Consider the following 21,775-nt stretch of genomic DNA (forward strand, 5'->3'; position numbering starts at 1 on the left):
GCACCCATTCACTGCAGAGGATCTATTGGTGAGCAAGTGATGTAATGCTAAATTACCGTATTGGCCCGAATATAAGACGACCCTGATTATAAGACGACCCCCCTTTTTCCAGATGTACCTTTTGGCAAGAAAAAAACATCGTCTTATATTCGGGACAATACGGTACTCCAAACTCATCTACATTTTGGATGGCCTGAGGATAAGAAAATGTTCATTTTTGGGGTGAACTATTCCTTTAAGTTGTATTTTCAGTTCAAAATGTTAACAGACTTGTAATTTCACATAGGTGAAAAGAAGGCCGTTTTGGACAGCAGCCCCTTCCTTTCAGAGGCCAACGCGGAGCGTATCGTCAGGACATTGTGTAAAGTGCGTGGCGCGGCCCTCAAGCTCGGCCAGATGCTCAGTATACAGGGTAAGAGAATGCTGTTTGTACTGTATATAACAAGACACCACGTTAGACCAGGTCACTCCTCAAGGATTTATTGGGGCCACTGAGGCGTTCTCCATGACTGATAGTATTCATAAACCACGGCTGCTTCCAGTGTTGGGATGGTTGTAAGTCATGGCCGCTCTCAAGTTAGACTGGTACGTGATCGAGGCCTGTTTCAGTTTTACAGCCTGATGATATGAGTGACTGTAATCCTCTTACAGAAAGGTGCAGAGAAATTGGAGATGCGGTTTATTTCCTCTCTGATATGCAAACGTCTAAAGATAAAATAACCTCATGTGTCCGTCCTTGCGTTATTTTCCACACAGCGGTGGAAAATGGATGCTAAATTTTCTTCTTGCTGACTGTTCAGGGTCCTCAAACGCTACCAGTCTGGACACACTTGAATTAATTTGTTCTCATGTTTCTCATTGATCTTTGTATCTAAAAGCTTACACCATCTTCTAATCAGGTGAGCAGCGACAAGATTACAAAGACAAGCATATTTCTTGAGCACCAAATCAACATATTACAATGATTTCTGAAGGATCGTGAGACACTGAAGACTGCAGTAATGGCTACTGATAATTCAGCCTTGCAGTCACAGGAAATTACATTTTTTAGTATATTAACAGTTATTTTATATTGTAACAGTATTTTACAACAAACTTGTTTTTACTGTATTTTTGATCAAGTTAATGCAACCTTTGGTTAAGCATAAGAGACTTCTTTCAAAAACATTGAAAAATCTGACAGACCCCAAACTAAGTAGGAACTAGTTCTGTAAATAACAGATAACAGAAACTATTTGCTTTCCAGTTCATAACTCTTGAAAAGTCATTGCCTCACGTCCTTGAATCCACTTCTATCTGCATTGACTAGTAACTAGGGCTGCACGATAAATCGCATGCGATATTTAATGCGCATCTTGTCAGAAAGCCGGTTCTGTAATCAGCGGTAAATCTCCATTACGTGCGTGCTTTCACATTGAGCAGCATTAACTACACAGAGCCGTTGTTCACTGACGAGGTGCGCAAAAAATCGCGCAAATATGAACGTGGTTTTGCGCAGCTCGTCAGTGAACAACGGCTCTGTGTAGTTAATGCTGCTCAATGTGAAAGCACGCACGTGATGGAGATTTACCGCTGATTACAGAACCGGCTTTACTGATAAGATGCGCGTTAAATATCGCATGCGATTTATCGTGCAGCCCTACTAGTAACTCAAACATTGTCTGACTTCTTCTGTGACACAAATGGCTCTCTTCTCTGTGCAAATATGTTGATTATTTCTGGTAGGCATGTGAGGTCATTCACCCCCGCTCTGTGTGCATTAGTGTGCATTGGAAAGCAAGAACGAAAGCATCTGTGTCACCCGATCAAGAATGCAGCGCATAGATTATTGTAGCACGGCCCTGCATGACATTTCCAAACCTCGGCCACTACTCATGCACTGGACTCATGCACCGCGTCATTCTCATCAAGATAGGTAGTATTTTGTAAGCTGCAGATCCCTACGACTGCCAGTGAAGGACAGCGACAGCGCTGGCATCGGCCAGGCTCACAATAAGCCCACCGCTATGCCAGATACGTGACCTTTACGCTACATTTCAGGAAGTTTTGAAAGGACACAATCGCCCATCAAGACATGACAAAGCTGAAGGGAAAGCATTATGATTTACTGACACTTGTTTTTTTCATACCTCCTTCAGGAAAACTAGTCCTGTTCAAATATGGTTTAGTAGCCCACATTTCTCAGCGACATTATCAGCTGATAAAATAAGAGGTCATCGCACTAATCTGGGTCAAACAAGTGAACCAGGATAAAAAAACATGGCAACCGTAAAGATAAGCTTTTCTTTTTAATAGTTACTTATGATGTACGCAGAGACAGTCATGGAAAAATTGGAAATCTTCAACTCTCGAAGCCTTCAACTCTGTAGCAGTTCAGCATTTCACTGGGTTTGAATCCAGCAATTTGTTATTTAGCACTTTTTCTCTCTCTCTCTCTCTCTCTCTCTCTCTCTCTCTCTCTCTCTCTCTCTTTCTCACTCTGGCTTCTTAAGACTTGAGAGTGTTTACAGTGGCATACATCTGTCACACAGTTTCTTCTCGTGAATCCATCTCTAAAATCCTGTTTACGGTTATGGATTGACTGTGCACTGCAGCCATCCAAGTAAACCTGTAATATGGCAACAGATTTATGAAAGATTAAGCAACAAGCAACGCAAGACTGTATTGTATTGTATTGTAAGGCATTTGACAATTCTCTTTTTATATGAATTTTAATGATTTGAAGTAGAAAATACAGGCACCCATTATACCTGGAATTAACATCATCTGCCTTTAGTGATCTAATCATAAGTGGGGAGCACAAAATACAAAGTGATCCAATCATTCAAACCACATTCATAGCTTAGGAAAGCATTTGACCACATCACATTTGTTGTGTAAACACTAGTGCTGTCAAACGATTAATCGCGATTAATCGCATACAAAATAAACGTTTTTGATTGCATAATATATGTGTGTTCTGTGTATATTTATTATGTGTATTTATAAATACAAACACATACAGTATATATTTTGAACATATGTATTTACATGTTTGTTTATATTCATAAAATGTATATTATAAATATATATATTTAATATATAAACAACCTATTTTTCTGAAATATATATACATGCTTGTGTATTTATATATACATAATAAATATAAACATCATACATACATATATTATGTAAACTAAAACTTTTATTTTGGATGCGATTAATCGTTTGACAGCACTAGTAAACACTAATGTGTCCTAAACAACAGCTACTCACAGGGACACCTACTCACCTATCAGTGAACCTTTGCACAAAAATAAAGCAATAAGCCTTTCTTTACAGTGGTTTTACCATGTTTATATGTTTATAAACCATGTTTATATCATATTTACCACGTTTATATCACAGGTCAATCACGGTTTCTCAATGCTTTTTGAAGAATCATGTTACACTGAAAAATATGCTTTGCCATCACAGGAATAAATGACATTTTAAAGCATATTAAAATTTTAAATGTTGAGTGTCAGCTGAGCACTTGTGATCTGATCACCCAGGAAGGATGATAATACCAGCCATAAACAGGGCCATCATTTTCATTTGGCTTTTGTTGAAGAATAGCACTGTACTATACCAACACTGGATGTGTGTTTAATGTTTCAGATGATGCATTCATCAACCCACAGCTGGCCAAGATCTTCGAACGTGTGCGTCAGAGTGCTGACTTCATGCCCATCAAACAGATGATGGTACCATCTATTTAAACTACAAAATATTTCAATGTTTTACATCTGAAAATCATATAAACTCAGAATAAAAAATAAAAAAAGTACACATCTCTTGCTCTTTGATCTGTGCAGAAAGCCTTGAACAATGACCTGTGCCCAAACTGGAGGGATAAACTAGATATGTTTGAGGAAAGACCCTTTGCTGCTGCCTCTATTGGTCAGGTCCATCTGGCCAGGATGAAAGACGGTCGAGAGGTCGCCATGAAAATCCAAGTTGGTTTCAGACTGAAAGTACTATTTTAAACTTCACTCTTAAAAATAAAGGTGCTTCACGATGCCATAGAAGAACCTTTTTTGTCTAAATGGTTCCATAAAGATCCTTTAACATCTGAAGAACCTTTCTGTTTTACAAAAGGTTCTTTGTGGCGAAAGGCGGTTCTTAAGATTATATAAAGGTAAGAAAGAGATGGTTCTTTAAAGAACCTTTGACTGAAGGGTTCTTTGTGGAACCAAAAATGGTTCTTCTGTGGCATCGCTTTGAAGAACCTTTTAAACACCTTTATTTTTAAGAGTGGTCCTGACGATCAATAAAGCTTTAAAGGGGTCATATGATATTTTGTGTATTTGGTGTAATGAAATGTGTTTATGCGGTTTAAGGTTAAAAAAACACATTATTTTCCACATACTGTACATTATTGTTTCTCCTCTATGCCCCGCCTTTCTGAAACGTGTCGATTTACAAAGCTCATCAGTCTGAAAAGCGAGGTGTGCTCTGATTGGCCAGCTATCCAGTGCGTTATGATTGGCCGAATACATCAAGCGCGTGACGAAAATGTTACGCCCCTTGCCATATTGTGATGATGCCCTGTCAGGCCGGAGCGATGATTCAAAAACATGAAATGGAAGGCCAAACAAAGGAGTTTCGCTTTCACAACGAAACACACATAACACAAACACACACGCGTCTTCACAACATTGCGGCGGCAGCAACAATACTATAGCGAGAATAAAAGTTACGCCTTCTTTCTTTGCGTGAACATTTGGGCGGCGTAATGCAAATCTTCCCACATCGTGACGTAGACATGTGGGGGCGTGTTAGAACGAGGTAGGCGGGGTTGACTCTTAACTTTTATAAAGGATATCTCTTTGGATTTGAGACTTTAGTCTTAGCAACTTTACAGATCTTCTTTATGCACCAAGAGCTTGTAACACTTCAAAGAGAAAGGAAAAATTGAAATCGCATCATATGACCCCTTTAAGGTGAGTTTAAAGTTCATTTTAATGGGACGCCACACAAGATAAAACGATTTTATCTTTTTGCAGCTGATAGTCATTGGTCAATCAAAGGTGATTTTATTCATAACCCATTTGTATTTTCTTTTTTTAATAGAGAAATAATACTTTTTTTAAATGAAGAAATAAGTTGCATTATATTTAGTGAAATGTCCTGATTTCCTGTCAGTTACATGCAACATAAAAATTTACAGTAATCACATCATTCAGAGGAGCATGGTTTCTTTGTTAGCATTAATCTGAAGCAGCAGTAGTACAATGTTGCGCTTGTGTTAGCGCATTCCCCACCAAAACCACAAACCAAGCTTTCCTCTTGTTACGTACATGTACTGTAAAATGCCCATTTTTAATAGGTTAATTTGGAGCACCAACTGCTTAAAGTCCTAAGAGCAATTACCGCTAACTGCTTTTGCAAATGATATCGATCTGAATGTTTATGATTAGATAACCTAAATCTGGGCGTCTCTCCTTTAAACTTTTTTTAGTAAAACAAACAGTTTTTAAATGTTCTGAAATAAACTAGTCCACCAATATGCGCTCAACAAGGTCAAGGCTGTTTTGCTGGAGGTGTTTTGTGTTGCGATTTGTTGTCAGTGTTCTTACCGGTTTGAACTTGTTTTGGTTTACGGAATGAACTGCTACTGTGTAATGTTTTCTGAGCCCAGTGTAACCTACTCTTGGTTTCTGCAGTACCCTGGAGTCGCACAGAGCATCAACAGCGATGTGAATAACCTGATGACGGTCCTGAGCATGAGCAACGCCCTTCCTGAAGGTGATGACCATACATTTGATTTTTAGAATTTTAGGTAAATAAATTATTGGATGCATGTAGATGGCAAATGTGAGCGCCTCAGGTTATTTCCTAATCCCACCAGTCCATTTACTTCCTGTCTGGTTTTTGTCATATAACTACAAACATAAAAGCACAGAAATCAAATAAAAAGGTCAATTGCTGTCACCTGATGTAGTATAATGTAATATTACAAGAAGCAGATGCGGTTATGCAAGTTGCACATCTTGCAACCTGTCAAGGTTCTTGAAAAATTAATAAAAAAAATGTTTACAGGAAGTATACACTACCGTTTCAAAGTTTGGGTTTTAAAGGTTGTCGCTTATGCTCATAAAGGCTACATTAATTTGATTTTTAAAAAAAACGTAAACGGCAATATTTTAAAATATTATTAACTTTTTTATTTTCTATTTTAATATTTTATTATGTAATTTATTCCTGTGATGGCAAAACTGAATTTTCCGCAACATTACTCAAGTCTTTAGTTTCACATGATCCTTCAGAAATCATTGTAATCTGATGATTTGGAACTCAAGAACCATTTCCTGCTGTTTAATATTTTTGTGGAAACCATCTTTGATGAATAGAAAGTTCAGAAGAACAGCATTTATGTGAAATGTCTTTACTGTCCCTTGTGATTAATTTAATACAGTAATAATTTTTTTTTTTTAATAGTACTAACCCCAAACTTTGGAAAGGTAGTGTGCATTTTTGTAGGCTCTTAAAATGTTTTGGCTATGAGTAGCCAAAGTCAAAATAATAAACTTATGAAATTGCACTGGTTTTGAAACATTCGTTGACCCCATTTTTTCCAAGAGCTTAGTGTCAGTGCACTCGAATCTATGTTTAGTGTGTTTCAAACTGAGAACTGGGAGCTCAGGGCCTGTTGGGTCTCAGTGGGCTGATGGATCTCAAACTGCACGCTGACCAATCAGAGCCCCAGAGCCTCGCACATAAGCTGCGTCATGGTTACAACAGCGTCCACTGCTGCAAGATCAATGCCAGATAAATGTTCAGCTGTCAGAGAAGCCTAATGTTCCAAACATAGTCTGAACTTTCCTTTGAGCTTGTAAATGCCACCACAGTGTTGTCGATCATCCTTTTTGCCAGAAGAGAGAAATGACACAAAGCAGATACCTAAGACATTTTGTAATGTCTTGCCAACCCTTGTGAAACACAAGTACATGTTAGCATTATACAATTGTGTGAACTTAATTTTTTCAGGCACTTAATTGCAATTAAATACAGTTTGTTTTACATGCTTATTTGGCCCATTTAAATAGGACACAAGTATATCTTTGTGTAATATCATATTTATTTTTGTTGTCTTTGAAATATGGTTATAGTGTACTGCCAAATGCACTGACAAGCATTTATGGTAAACTGAATTGTACTTGAATTTCTATTGAAATTTGCATGACATTCATTTAAAAACATTTGTAATGATCTTCTTTAAAGCATGGCAAAACATTATTAAAACTAGGGATGTAATTCACTCAACTCGTAATGTGATATTATTCACGATACTGATTTCATAATGCATTTTTCTCATTATTAAAACTGTTCTTCAAAATTGTTCTTTAAAGCAAGTCTTAAATTTGACATTATTAGTCAAAAGTGCACTTTTTAAGTGTGCTTAAACATGTCTATAAAAGTGTACTCCCTTTAAGTACACTTAAGTGGCTCTTTAAAAAATATAATCTGCAAGTACAGTTTGTTTTAAATACAGTTTTACGATTTAAAGTACACTACATTAAGTGCACTTCTTTTTCACAAGGGAAGTATAAACTCTGAAGAGATGTGAGTGCCACCTCTTGGTGACTCGAATAAAAAAAAATTTTTATTAAATTTTTTTTTTTTTTTTTAACTAACCTACTGACTCATGTCTGACTGTGTCTGTGAATGTGCAGGTCTGTTCCCGGAGCATTTGATAGATGTGATGCGACGTGAGCTGGCGCTGGAGTGTGATTACATAAGAGAAGCCAAGTGTGCTCGGAAATTCAAGTGAGTGAACAAAAACCACCGAGAGACATTTTTCTCACTGCTACTTCAGAGCATCCCATCATTGTATTCGTTAATCTACCCCTCTATAAAACCATGGGTGGGCTGTGGGCTCACAAGCGGTCTACAGGACATTTCAGGCTGCCATGTGCCTGATATCCAAGCTTAATCCATTCTGTACCCCATAATGCCTTTGAAAGGAAGGTTTACACACGAAAATAAACACTACAACTGCTCAGAATGATTGTGCACTTCTGTATCCTCATATAACAGCTTCTCTGGAGCGTTGTGGCCTCAGCACAGGGCTAAAAATAACCATTCAGAGGATTGAATGATTTGATCTTAAGGAACAGTTTGCGTGCTGACATATTTTAAATATAGCACAAATGGAAATAATAAACATTGACAACAAGCCCGTACCCTGTGTCCTGTCCTCTACTGGGACCCTGACTTCACAGGGAGGGTGAAGAATGAAACACGCGTTCCAAGAGAGCGATATGGTTACATACATGCCTTCAGGGTGAGATGTGTCTCTTACTTTTGAGCAGACCAATGAGACTCTCAGTGTTCAGCAGATTAGCTCTTTTCAAAATGATGTAACACTTTTTGTTTCCTGTAAGTATTGACATAGTTTAAACACGTTGCGCGCATAGCCTCGTATCCGAAAGAGCTGAGGAAATAATCAAACTCATTCTTCTAGAATATCTTCTCTTTGTCAGGTAGTCCAATTGATTTTATTGAATTGGTTCATATGGACAGTTGACCTTTAGATGATCTGTGGTTACTGTTGCTAAACTCACAGATTCTGGATAGTTTCTGTTAAATTGCATTTAATACTGTTCAATGCCTCCATAGACTTAGATTAGAAAAAAACTAAAGCTTGTCTGAAAGCTTTATTAAAAGTGGTTTTATAGAAAAAATTAATGTAATATAATGGTTAAAAGAAAACAGATTCATTTGCGTCATCACTCAGTAGTGTTCACACACAGCAAAAAGTTACTTTCTTTTTTTTACTATTTATGTCTTGTTTTTTAGTACAAGTAGTTTTTGTTAGTACAAATATCTAAATGTGGTTTATGTTTAAAACAAGAAAAACCAGCTATGAGTGTAAGGAAAAATAAACTTGTTTTCCCTTTTAATTGTTTATTTTTCATACCCCATTTGCTTATATATTTTTCTTATTTTAAGAATAAACCTCACTTAATTTTGATAATTTCTCAGAAACGAGAACTTATTATCTTGCCTATATAATGACTTTGCAGTGCTGAAGTGTGCAGCATCATTTTTAGTAATTACATATTTACTGCCACTGGATTACGTTGCATGTTGTGTAAATCTGTGTGGTCAGAGTATGTTGTTGTCATCTTTGATATAGATATATAGATCTAACCTTATTACATAGCATCAGTATAGTTAGTATCACTACTGTATTTCAAAGCTGACGTACCCATTACTGCTTGTCAAGCTATAATTTAAAGCTGACGTACCCAAATTTTAGGCTTCATTGTGGATATCCTCACACCCAGAGAATAGCATCACGGTTTTTCCCCACATCCCTTCAGAAACAGACGTGTGTGTGTGTGTTCATCACGTCCTGTCTGTGGTGCACGTGCTGGGTGGCATGCTTTTACGGGGATGCTGACTTGTGCTCAGTGACTCAGAAGCTTTGTGGTTTTTGGCAGGGAACTTCTGAAAGATCAACCCTTCTTCTACGTGCCAGAGGTAATCGATGAACTCAGCAGCCAGCACGTCCTCACCACCGAATTGGTGCCTGGATTTCCCTTGGATCAGGCTGATGGACTTTCACAAGAGTTGAAAAATGAGGTATTCACTGTTGCTGGTAAAATTGTTTCTGCAATGAATGAAATGAAAAGAAACCGGACTATTACATCTACCAGGGTATCTGCAGGATTTTTAAAATCAAGTTTAAGGCTTTTTAAGACCTTCACAAATAAAATTAATACCACGCGAGTAACATATTAAACTGTAAAATGACTAAATAAAATAAAAAACCTGTATCAGATTTACAGTTCACATACAGGTTTTTGGAGAAGTTTTACATTCCAGCCTTTTAGAAAATTTTTTAAGAAAAGGGATGAATCAAACGTATCAATTATTATATTAATTTAAAACGTGTAAATGTATCTTACTACCATAATTGTTTGGATTTTTAGAAGGCACAGCTTCTTGTCAATCCACCAGTTCACATTTAAAACTGCGCGTTTGCTTCATAAAAATACGGGTCAATTTTGCATTGGTTTGAACAAAAGACAGGCTTATATGTATTCAGTGAATTCATAGCCTTTAGAAGTTTAACCCTCACATTAAACCATTTCTTGATTCTTGACTTTCCGTCCACAAATTTAAGAACTTTCAAATTTATAATTAAGATTTTTCTTGTACCATTTAAGACTTTTTATCGCTTAAATTTGCTACATCTAAATTTAAGACTTAAAGGCAGAGTAAGTGATTTCTGGTAGCCAATGTTGATATTTGAAATCACCAAAACAAACACGCCCCTACCCCAAAAGGGTCTTGCCCCTATTTTGATAGCTCCGCCCCACACATACGTACCAGAAACCATATACGTTCAGACCGTCTACAAACATTCAAAACATTTGTAATTGGATTATGAATTGGTCGCTACCTTATTGGACTGAAAAATATTTTCAGTTTACTTTCTAGTAATTTCAGTTCTCCTACTGTTATTTACAGTAATTAGCATCATTATACTTGAGCAAGTTGTATAAGCATATTAAAATGTGGTGTTGTTTATATTCTATGATGCCTGAGTCACATGGTCTCAAACGTGGCCAGTATGGAAGCCAGTGAGCTTCCTGAAGCATTATCGCCACCTGATGGTGGAAGTGTTTTATTGCATTAGTAGGGCAAAGTGTAAACAAGGTCATATCCAAACCAAAAAAAAAAGTGAAGGCATGAAGTTTAAAATAAACTGTGTTGACCAAATCGCGAATAGAGGAAATGATGCACACTAACATAAATGAAGGCAATAAATGTGACTGAAATTTTTAAACAGACCATACAACTATTATTTAAATGCTCATTATTTATGTAGTTTGTAAACATTGCATTAAAGCATTGATTTGTTTTGAGTTAGAACTGATTTATAACTTTATACTAAGTACTACATATGCATTAAAGCCTAAATACTGTGGATTTAAAGCAGTTTAGTGCAGGTGTAGTAACCATACTTTTTATTTTTGCACAGATCTGCGAGAACATCCTGATGCTGTGTCTGAGGGAGCTGTTCGAGTTCAGATACATGCAGACGGATCCCAACTGGTCCAATTTCTTTTATGATCCACAAACCAACAGGGTAAGAGAGAATGCCACTATGACCTTTCCTGGTTGTTTACACTACCAGTTTAGACCCACATGGCTGAATTTACTTTAAACCTGCTTGAATACTGGTGTCTTTAAAGAAGCTGAAATAGAAGAGTTTTGATGAATTAAACATTTGTTTTGGTCACAACATAATTCCCATACTTTCAGTTGTTTTGACTTTACTATCATTCTAAAATGTAGAAAATATTAGTAAAGAATGAGTTGGCGTGTCCTATCTTTTGACTGGTGTTGCAAATATGTACACTATTATTAAAAAGTTAATTATTATTTATTTTTTTTTGCTGTTGATGTTTTTACTTCAAGCATGCGTTAAATTGTTCAATACTGGTAGCAAAGACATTTATAATGTTACAAAAGATTTCTATTAAAAATAGTGTTATTATGTTATTATTATTATTAATAAAAAATAATAATGGTTATATGAAATGTTTTTTGAGCAGCAGATCCGCATATTAGAATGATTTCTGAAGTATCATGTAACACTGAAGCCTGGAGTAATGACTACTAAAAATTCAGCTTTACGATCAGAGGGATAAATTATATATTCAAATACAATGTAGAATTTTTAAATGATAATATTTAAGTTACTTTTGATTTCAAAAATCTTCAAAACTTTACGTTTATACAATTTTTTTGTAACATCATTTTATATAACATTTATTTACAAAATTTTATTAGAACATTTATATTAAAGGGGTCATATGATGCGATTTCAAGTTTTCCTTTCTCTTTGGAGTGTTACAAGCTGATTGTGCATAGATAAGATCCCTGAAGTTGCAAAGACTAAAGTCTCAAAACCAAAGAGATATTCTTTATCAAAGTTAAGACTCTGCCACGCCCCCCTAAAACGGCTCGTTCTAACACACCCCACATATCTACAAATAATGTGTTTTTTGAACATTAAAGCATGTCAACATATTCTGTTACACCAAATACACAAAATAATGATCTTTAAAAAAGCATCATATGACCCCTTTAACATCCTACCCAACCCCCCCAGTGTGTATGTATTGATTTTATTTATTTATTGTATTTGAGTATTTTGTACAGTACATCGAAAGTAAGTGTATTGTTTTGGCTTCATCTCTTGGTATAATCAAGCTGTTCTTCAATCCACAGGTTGCTTTGCTGGACTTTGGTGCAACAAGAGGGTTTGATGAGAGTTTCACTGATGTTTATATTGAGGTAAGACATATAAAATTGAAAGTTAACTTTAGTTAAATTAATATTTTATTTCTTTAACTGATTGCGTCTTCCTCTTTAAAACAGATCATCAAGGCTGCAGCAGATGGTAATCGAGAAGAAGTGCTGAAGCGATCCATAGACATGAAGTTCTTGACTGGTTATGAGTCAAAGGTAGTAATATACCAGATATTTTTGTTTTAAGCTGCACATATGACAAATAAGGGATGTTAACACAACCTCTTCTCCTCATCCAGGCCATGGAAAATGCCCATGTGGATGCTGTGATGATCCTGGGTGAGGCTTTTGCCTCCAAGGAGCCATTTCATTTCGGGGCGCAGAGCACCACAGAGCGCATCCACAACCTCATCCCCGTCATGCTGAAACAGCGCCTCATCCCTCCACCTGAAGAAACCTACTCCCTGCACCGCAAAATGGGCGGCTCCTTCCTCATCTGCTCCCGCCTGAATGCTAAGCTAAGTTGCAAAAATATGTTTGACAAGGCCTACAGCAATTACTGGAGCAACAAGAAAAAAGGACCAAGCCAGTGACGGATAGGGCTTGTCAAACAGGAGAAACACGGATAAGCACAAAATGCTCTGGCCAATCACTCGAATGTAAACAAATGGCACTTTTGTCTCGACTGACCCAGCCGTACCATCATACATGTTTGTTTTTGGCTTTTGTTTTTCCTTTTGAGTGTTTTAATGGGAAATAATATCCATGATTTATCCATGGTCGTGTGGTGCAAAGATTGCGATTCAAACGGATGTATCTATGTGCCTACGGAAACTCCTATTGGTTACTCATCAGGTGTGGCGATTGGCTGTAGAACGTTTCATAACCAAGCCAGTTTTTTCCAGGTTGCTGGACTACATTTGTGAGGACCGTCTCCCTAAATCAGTATATTAACTCTGTTTATTGTTTGAGAAAGCATTACAATGTGTATTTTTCTCTTTTTTTTTGGTTTGTGATTTGTGAATATTACAGACAATATTGGCCAAAGTATGAAAAAGGGAAGTCCCTGAATGAAAAGATCGGAAGTCAGGGCAGGTTTTGATGCTACAGTCACATATTTGTTATCAGTGTGTAGGTTGGCTACAAGCTTGCTTGTTTTAGCCTGTTAAACCACCACAACTACTTTGTCATAATGCATTTTAAAAAGCTAGGATATTAATAATGATGGGATGAGGTATCACTTCTCTGATGTGTGAGATGTACATGAATTTAAACGTGCCTACATGAAGGTAAGAACTTGAAAGCATTATGGTTTGATATCAGAGCATTGATGGAAAATGTGTTTTTCTAATGTTCCTGCTATTGGCTTTCTTACTAAAAAAATGGTGATAAAATTGTCTGAGAATATTAAATTTTTGGAATCAACACACCAGTCTTAAATGTTTATTAGCAGGCTTGTTGTTTGTCTACTCGTATGTCCATACAACATAAATACATAGAATTGTCATTTTCACCGATTTAACAGTTAAAGCATTTGAAGCAAGAGCATTTACATGTACCGGTTTAAGACAGATTGAAGTTTGGCCATTGCATTTTCATTTGCTGAACACCTAAGAAGACCGTGATGTGAGTCATGGAAGAGCACATTAACATGTTCCACAATGTTCACTTGGGAAGATGCTAGATTTAAGCTGGGACACACGTAGGTAGGGCTGAAGGTATGGTGCATTGTCACCAGTACTGCTGGTTTATCAGCTGTAAAGACAGATAAAAAATTACGAATAATTTAACAGAATTAAAATTTAAATTGTCCAAGATACAAGTGCAATTTGGTGCAAAAAGGACTGAACCTATGAAATTGCCATTTGCATACTAGCCCTATAACCATTATAGGAAACCTGTATTAAACTGGCTACATTTCTCTCAAATACAATATTCAGATATAATATAAAAACTAGTTAAGCATTGTTCTAATAAGTAATTACCTGGAATTTTCTTCAATGCTTCTTCGGTGTCAGTTCCAGCTCGTGATGCCACAGGACTGAAGGCCAGTATCAACTGACAGTCCCATAAATCACTCTCTTTAACTCCCTTGAGCTGGGAAAGAATTTGCTTGTCCGTTCCCAAGGTTTGACCACAAACAAATGGATGCACTCTGACTGAAGGCTCTGCAAAAGAGAAATATATTAGGAGGGTGGGTATGAAATATATATATTATAAAAAACGCAAAATAGAAGCATTTGCACTAGTGCTCTCAGACTTCAGAAACTCACTGTATATTTTAATAATGCAAAGTAAATATTTATAATCTCTTACTCTGGTTTACCTTTTTACAAAGCCAAGTTTGCAAAAATGGGGTTTTGAGCACTTGGGTGAAAGGGCATGTACACTTAGGAGAAATCAGAATTTTTACTTTTACTCACCAAAAGAGTGAGTCTGCATGGTTGGAGAGTTCATATCTGTTGGGAATGCGCTTGGAAATGTTCTCCTGCTTGACGTTACCTCTTTATCCCAGTCCTCTTTTCTAGCAGATGATTCAGTGAGACTGTTCAAGACCTCAATGTATGGTTTCAATGATGCCTGTGCTGCTTTGAGCTGATCCTCCATTTGTCTAAACGCTCGAAGGGACTCCTTCAAAACATCCTGTACAGCAGCATCATCTAGGAAAAAGTCATACGGCCACTATGAAACATCTCTTTAACAAAGAGAACTCCACTGGTTCTCTGCTACAACTGAAAATGGTAGATTTGTAGGTCATAAGTAACTCACTGTTTTTGTTTTTGTGCATTAAATGCTTCAGTGCACCGGCCAATGTTTCTGGGCCATGTTGAAGTGAATCCTTTCAGGAATCAAATAAGAAATAATTACAGATGAGTACTCACAAAAACTATATGGAGCATGTACATATGCACACAATTTACTCAATTTACATTGTATTTGGTTTCTGTAACATGACGTTTTAGTATTAAATATATAAAATGACCCCAAAAAGTCTCAATTAATATTATATTAATGTTAAAGTATATTAATAATAAATATTTGCACACCTGCTGGTTGTCAAATGTTAGTGGAACCCGTTCATCGTTAAAGTGATGAACTACACCTGTGTGAACTTCAGTTTGGTGCAAATGGCCTCAAACATGCATCCAAAATAGCGTTTGGTACTTATTGGTTGTTTTAAAAAAAAAATGCCACTAATTTTGATATTTTGTTGTCTAAAACCATGAATCTCCTATTCTTTTAGGAGTGATTTGAGTGTGCAAATATTTTTGGAGGGCCAGTGAAGTTCAATTCCACCAGCATACTGACCAAAGAAAGACATTACCTTCACTGTGTCTGTGATGAGTGTCATAATTGTCCTTCTGAGCTGAAAGTTCCTAATACCAGGAAAAAGCTCATTCAGATCCTCTCTTGTCAAAGTAAGGATTTGAGGATCATCAATGCCTGCCTCTAGAAACAGGTGGACATAATGGAGCATGTCACACTGCAAGAGCTTCGTTTTATACATTTATTTTTTACATTTGTCCTGTGGTGTATTAAATAAATGGCATTAGAAACATTATCAGGTGACATACATACCATCTAGGACAGAAGACTGAGAGATTTCATGGATGTGTTGTCGAAGAGCTCTACCCTTCTTGAAAAATTTAGAAATAGAGATGGTAGTTAAATTTGAACCCTGACACGAGCACCCTTTTATAAAGACTTCCTTGCCAGCACATACCTTAACATCTGAAGCAACAATAGTGTATTTTGTAATATTAATATTAGTTTGTAAAGAAAAGATGTTACATGTTTGCTAATTGTACCTTTGTGGACCTCCATGTGTTTGGATTGATCAACGCTAATCCACTGGAAAACCAAGAAGACCCTGCGCTGCTCATTTCTGGTGTATTGAAACCGAAAGTTGATGTTGCTCAAACTAAATTGGTTAAATTCTGTAAACACACTGACTCCGGTTCAGTCACGGCGTCTCAACCGCAGCAAGGAGTAAAAACAGAGGCGTGTCAAAATCTGATCTAGGGCCTGCAGTCTCCAGTGATAGGTTGTTTTAGCGTGAAGACCCGCCCCTTTTGCTGTGTTGTGGGAAGAGCGTTTTCTCATTGGCTGGTGGAGAAAAGGGTTGTATTATGTATGAAGTGATCTCGCCGAGAGGACGGTAATGTTATAGCTACTCGACTGTTTTGTTAACATTGAGTGTTGAATATGCCTTTCTAAAATTAAAGTGTATTGTATATCGATGTAATACGGATTGTATGACAGTTGCGTGCATCCGCAGAGGGTTTATTTGACGTAGTGCCGTCATGCCTTTTTTTTGGGCTGGGAATATTGGTGGGCAGTGATGGTGGCAGTCTTGAAGACTACACTTATGCACTGCAATAAAGAAGCATGTAGGGCTACATGCAGCTTCTGTGTGCAAATGCAGGCTTCGTTTTATTTTTCAGTGCCTTAGTGCAACCGATATCTGCTTGAGGGACACTGAATTAATGAAAAAACGAAATTCCACAAAGCAGCTTACCTATATGTGACTGTTATTTATTTGTTTTTGATTATGATAAAATAATGATCTAATATAGATAGCAGTGGATCCCTATCCATGCTTCTCTCTATCTAGCACTGATTTGTGTGGAATAGGATCATGGATCAGACCCAGGATAACATGTCTGCCACATGTGTACCCAGCAAGAGGAGAATGTCAAAACCAAAACTAAACCCCCAAACACCAGGTAATTCTGTATTAATGTAAGATTTATTAAATTCTAAACTTTGTAAACCCTATATGGCTTATTGTGGTGTGGTTGCACTCCCGGATCATGATCACATGCAGTCTGAAATGAATTAAATTTACATTATGATCTATTAAATATGTAATTTCTGAGTGGTTACATTTATTAAATCTATTATTATATTATTCTAAAGAGTTGATTGCATCCTCAACAGATGTCATGAAAGATTTGGGAAGAGAGGCTGAAAATAGTGGAATGAAACCATCCAAAGTAAGTCCAAGCATCCTCACCATAAGTTATGCATCAATATGCCAGTGTATATATAGAATATATTTAGGTAATTAATCAAATTAAACATGAGACTATCAAAACTAATATTGTTACTGCATTTTTGTTACTGAATTTTAGATTGAGTGGACAAGCTCTCAGAAAATAAAGAGAACTTACACCAGAAAAAAGTGAGTTTTGCCAACAAAAAATGTGTGCCAACATTTTTCGGTTACCAAATGTTAACTGCATTTAACAAATTTTAATCACTTAGTCTGTTCTCAGATTCAGAATCATTTGAAAAATGTTTGCCCCTTCAGTAGTAATGTATTGCACCATATACTGAATTAATTATGGTGTCAAAATGTCATGTCTTAAGGTACCATGATCTCCAGCCTGTGGTTATGAGACCTACAGAAGATTCAGACCATGGGTCATCTTGCAGTTCAGTTATTACATCCAGTCTGGTCAGTGGTTCGGAAAGCCAATATATGAACACTGACCACACCAGCGAAATGATGGGAAAAACTGATGGATCCAGTTCAGACACATTAATAGAGACAAGTAAGTACAGACTTATATATAAATAGAATAAATTGATATATGACATTTTAAATAATGTTTTTATGCTACAGATTTTAAGCTAAAGAAGAAGCACAAGATTGAGGAAACTGACCAGCCCTCCTTAAAAAAGTACATAGAGGAAGTAAAGCAATCCGGTATGCAGTTCTTCAGTTTTTCTTCTATAATTCATGATACAACATGAATAGTGCAGACTACATCTTTTTCGTTTAACAGTACCTGTTATAGTTCCCGTTGCTCAGTTCACTCAGAAGAATCAGATAACTGACAGCACACAGGAGCGGAAATCATCTCAGCACACCAAGAAGGAGTCACCTGTTTATCCGCCAGGTAAATGAGACAGTGGCTAAATGAAAACAGCACAGACATATTTTTTAAGTATTCATAATATATATTTTGTGGTTCTTTACAGGAAGTCAGGAGGAAAAATGGCAGCTTCAGATTTTGGCAAAGGGTAGAGTAAGCTGCCCAAAATGCAAAAGTGTTGGAAGAAAGACAGTGGATGGGTTAAAGAAGCACCTGGAAACCTGCAAGCTGGTACATTCATATAGCAAAGTTTGTGAAAATATCATAGAGATATAGCTGATTTTTTTAGTACTTGTCTGAATTCCGCACCTGATTTTGTTTTTGTTCTTTGTGTAGAATCCTTTTACATGTCCACACTGTGAAAAACAACTGAAAACTTCAACAGGAATGAAGTACCACCTCATGGCTGACCATAACAACTTGGTTAGGTTTTTTTTCTTTTTCTAAACTGGTAGTGACATTGACAGTGAAAATGATGGTATTGACACAAAAAAATATTTTCTTTGTTTGTTTTTTCAGCCCATTCCAGATACAGGGAATGACCTAGTTGACCAAGCAGTAAAGGAGAAATTACGGAAAGTATTAAAAAGGATGGGCAAATTAAAATGTTCAAAAGAGGTGTGGTCATTTATCTCTATAGAATTAAATGCAGCTTAAAAGGCTTTGGAGGTCAGCATATAAAAAATGGAAAAAATATTAGTACTAAACAAGAAAATTAAAATAAAAACACTACCATTCAAATGTTTCGGGTCAGTTAGATTTTCTAAAAAGAAATGAATACTTTTATTCAGCAAAGATGCATTAAATAATCCTGAAAAAAAAAAGTATCAGTTTCCACAAAAATATTAAGCAGTACTCTTTTCAAAATTTATAAAAATAAGAAATGTCAGCATATTAAAATGAATTCTTGAAGGATCATGTGAGTTATTTTAAACTGTAATAATATTTCACAATCCTGACATAAATATAAAATATTATATTTCATATAAATATGAAATCTTATTATATGATATGAAATATAATGAAATAATCCTGATGAACTTGTATCACGGGTTTCCACAAAAATACTAAGCAGCAGAACTGTTTTCAACAATTATAATAATAAGAAATTAATGATTTCTGAAGTATCATGAGTTCTTTCAAATTGTAATATTTCACAGTGTTACTGTTTTTACTGTATTTTGGTCAAATAAAAGCAGACCTGTTAAGCATTAGAGACTTCTTGCAAAAATATTTTAAAAATCTTATAGACCCCAAACTTTTGAACAGTAGTGTAAAAGTGAAAAATATTAAAAGGTAGATAAAATAATAAATACATAATGATAGTAACATTTTAAACAATGACTCTATAGCATTGTGGATGTTTAGAATTACCTTAAAAGATGCTGAATGGTGTGTTTTAGGGTTGTACTGGAAGTTTCACTAGTATAATGGGTTATGTGTACCACATGAAGAAATGCGGCAAAGAGGCGTCAGAGCTGGAGAAGCTCTTAAGAAAGACAGTGGATGGGTTAAAGAAGCACCTGGAAACCTGCAAGCTGGTACATTCATATAGCAAAGTTTGTGAAAATATCATAGAGATATAGCTGATTTTTTTAGTACTTGTCTGAATTCCGCACCTGATTTTGTTTTTGTTCTTTGTGTAGAATCCTTTTACATGTCCACACTGTGAAAAACAACTGAAAACTTCAACAGGAATGAAGTACCACCTCATGGCTGACCATAACAACTTGGTTAGGTTTTTTTTCTTTTTCTAAACTGGTAGTGACATTGACAGTGAAAATGATGGTATTGACACAAAAAAATATTTTCTTTGTTTGTTTTTTCAGCCCATTCCAGATACAGGGAATGACCTAGTTGACCAAGCAGTAAAGGAGAAATTACGGAAAGTATTAAAAAGGATGGGCAAATTAAAATGTTCAAAAGAGGTGTGGTCATTTATCTCTATAGAATTAAATGCAGCTTAAAAGGCTTTGGAGGTCAGCATATAAAAAATGGAAAAAATATTAGTACTAAACAAGAAAATTAAAATAAAAACACTACCATTCAAATGTTTCGGGTCAGTTAGATTTTCTAAAAAGAAATGAATACTTTTATTCAGCAAAGATGCATTAAATAATCCTGAAAAAAAAAAGTATCAGTTTCCACAAAAATATTAAGCAGTACTCTTTTCAAAATTTATAAAAATAAGAAATGTCAGCATATTAAAATGAATTCTTGAAGGATCATGTGAGTTATTTTAAACTGTAATAATATTTCACAATCCTGACATAAATATAAAATATTATATTTCATATAAATATGAAATCTTATTATATGATATGAAATATAATGAAATAATCCTGATGAACTTGTATCACGGGTTTCCACAAAAATACTAAGCAGCAGAACTGTTTTCAACAATTATAATAATAAGAAATTAATGATTTCTGAAGTATCATGAGTTCTTTCAAATTGTAATATTTCACAGTGTTACTGTTTTTACTGTATTTTGGTCAAATAAAAGCAGACCTGTTAAGCATTAGAGACTTCTTGCAAAAATATTTTAAAAATCTTATAGACCCCAAACTTTTGAACAGTAGTGTAAAAGTGAAAAATATTAAAAGGTAGATAAAATAATAAATACATAATGATAGTAACATTTTAAACAATGACTCTATAGCATTGTGGATGTTTAGAATTACCTTAAAAGATGCTGAATGGTGTGTTTTAGGGTTGTACTGGAAGTTTCACTAGTATAATGGGTTATGTGTACCACATGAAGAAATGCGGCAAAGAGGCGTCAGAGCTGGAGAAGCTCTTATTGAACTGCAAACACTGTGGAAAAGCGTATTGTTCCAGAGCGGGCCTGGAGTACCATGTCAAGAACGAACACAGTCCGGTGAGTTCTCCTCTTCATTATTCAATAAGCATTTGCCTAAATGTCTGTTCTGATGTAACAGATTCTTATTCCAGGGTTTCTGCAGGATTTTTGAGCTCAAATTTAAGACTTTTAAAGACTTTTTTTTAAGACCTGCACAAATAAAATTAATACCATATGAGCGGGGTAGGGCAATGTCTATAGTACCATATTAAACTGTAAAATTACTGTAAAAAGCATAATTTACAGTTCAGATACAGGTTTTCACAAAAACAAAGTTTTATAAAATGATAAACTTTACATTTCAGCCTAAACCATTGTTAAGACAATGGATGAGTCGAAAGTATTATTATATTAATTAATTTAAACAATTATTGTCAATAAATTATTATATCACATAACAAATTAGGGGTGTGCGATACTGACAAAAAATGATATCTCGATAATTTTCTGGGATTTTATCGATAACGATAATTAGACGATATTTTGCTGAGTGTGTTATTGTGCTGATATCTTAAGGACTACCGTGGACAGCTGACTCCTGAATTTTTTTATATTCTTCATATTCTGTGTGGTCAGTCCACAGCAGTAATAGAAATTAATAATTTATTCTAAAAGCTTTATGGGCATTTTTACCTTTAAGCCATTTTTTCTAAAAGTGTGCAACATCTTTTGAGTCAAATTCTTGCATTTAGGTTGTTACCAAGCAAATTAAATCAGTATCAACAAAATTGATCTT

The 21,775-nt window shown here is 35.7% G+C and overlaps 3 protein-coding genes across 7 annotated transcripts in view; 2 read left to right on the forward strand and 1 right to left on the reverse strand.

Annotated features, from left to right (window-relative positions):
• Nucleotides 1–13,693, forward strand: part of LOC107727627 (atypical kinase ADCK3, mitochondrial-like) — a 34,908-nt gene extending 21,215 nt beyond the window's left edge. For all 4 annotated transcript variants that reach the window (XM_016537558.1, XM_016537559.1, XM_016537557.1 and 1 more), the window contains exons 6-15: nt 287–412; nt 3,640–3,725; nt 3,837–3,977; nt 5,688–5,769; nt 7,698–7,791; nt 9,471–9,612; nt 11,018–11,125; nt 12,274–12,339; nt 12,424–12,510; nt 12,594–13,693. In XM_016537558.1, coding sequence (XP_016393044.1) covers nt 287–412; nt 3,640–3,725; nt 3,837–3,977; nt 5,688–5,769; nt 7,698–7,791; nt 9,471–9,612; nt 11,018–11,125; nt 12,274–12,339; nt 12,424–12,510; nt 12,594–12,887 — 1,226 coding nt within the window. In that variant the 3' untranslated portion in view covers nt 12,888–13,693. The remainder of the gene's footprint in view (nt 1–286; nt 413–3,639; nt 3,726–3,836; nt 3,978–5,687; nt 5,770–7,697; nt 7,792–9,470; nt 9,613–11,017; nt 11,126–12,273; nt 12,340–12,423; nt 12,511–12,593) is intronic.
• LOC107727628 (uncharacterized) lies at nt 13,293–16,251 on the reverse strand. Of its 2 annotated transcripts, XM_016537560.1 has the most exons (8): nt 16,104–16,251; nt 16,001–16,003; nt 15,874–15,931; nt 15,620–15,744; nt 15,064–15,133; nt 14,718–14,954; nt 14,280–14,462; nt 13,293–14,049 (listed from the first exon to the last, which is right to left on the reverse strand). In XM_016537560.1, exons 1-8 carry the CDS (start codon nt 16,176–16,178, stop codon nt 13,844–13,846), a joined length of 957 nt encoding a protein of 318 aa, XP_016393046.1. In that variant the 5' UTR covers nt 16,179–16,251; the 3' UTR covers nt 13,293–13,843. The 2 variants fall into 2 exon arrangements, with proteins under 2 accessions (XP_016393046.1, XP_016393047.1); XM_016537561.1 differs by lacking the exon at nt 16,001–16,003.
• A 153-nt stretch (nt 16,252–16,404) lies between these two features.
• The window catches only part of znf512 (zinc finger protein 512), an 11,810-nt gene continuing 6,439 nt past the window's right edge, over nt 16,405–21,775 (forward strand). The window contains exons 1-11 of the mRNA XM_016537625.1: nt 16,405–16,453; nt 16,872–17,021; nt 17,236–17,291; nt 17,430–17,479; nt 17,668–17,852; nt 17,924–18,007; nt 18,087–18,200; nt 18,283–18,407; nt 18,513–18,599; nt 18,696–18,794; nt 20,890–21,057. Of these exons, the coding sequence (XP_016393111.1) occupies nt 16,934–17,021; nt 17,236–17,291; nt 17,430–17,479; nt 17,668–17,852; nt 17,924–18,007; nt 18,087–18,200; nt 18,283–18,407; nt 18,513–18,599; nt 18,696–18,794; nt 20,890–21,057 (1,056 nt within the window). The 5' untranslated portion in view covers nt 16,405–16,453; nt 16,872–16,933. The remainder of the gene's footprint in view (nt 16,454–16,871; nt 17,022–17,235; nt 17,292–17,429; nt 17,480–17,667; nt 17,853–17,923; nt 18,008–18,086; nt 18,201–18,282; nt 18,408–18,512; nt 18,600–18,695; nt 18,795–20,889; nt 21,058–21,775) is intronic.

Source organism: Sinocyclocheilus rhinocerous, unplaced genomic scaffold (genome assembly GCF_001515625.1).
Source record: "Sinocyclocheilus rhinocerous isolate Xijiao unplaced genomic scaffold, SAMN03320098_v1.1 scaffold185, whole genome shotgun sequence".
In the NCBI taxonomy this organism is placed as follows: domain Eukaryota; kingdom Metazoa; phylum Chordata; class Actinopteri; order Cypriniformes; family Cyprinidae; genus Sinocyclocheilus; species Sinocyclocheilus rhinocerous.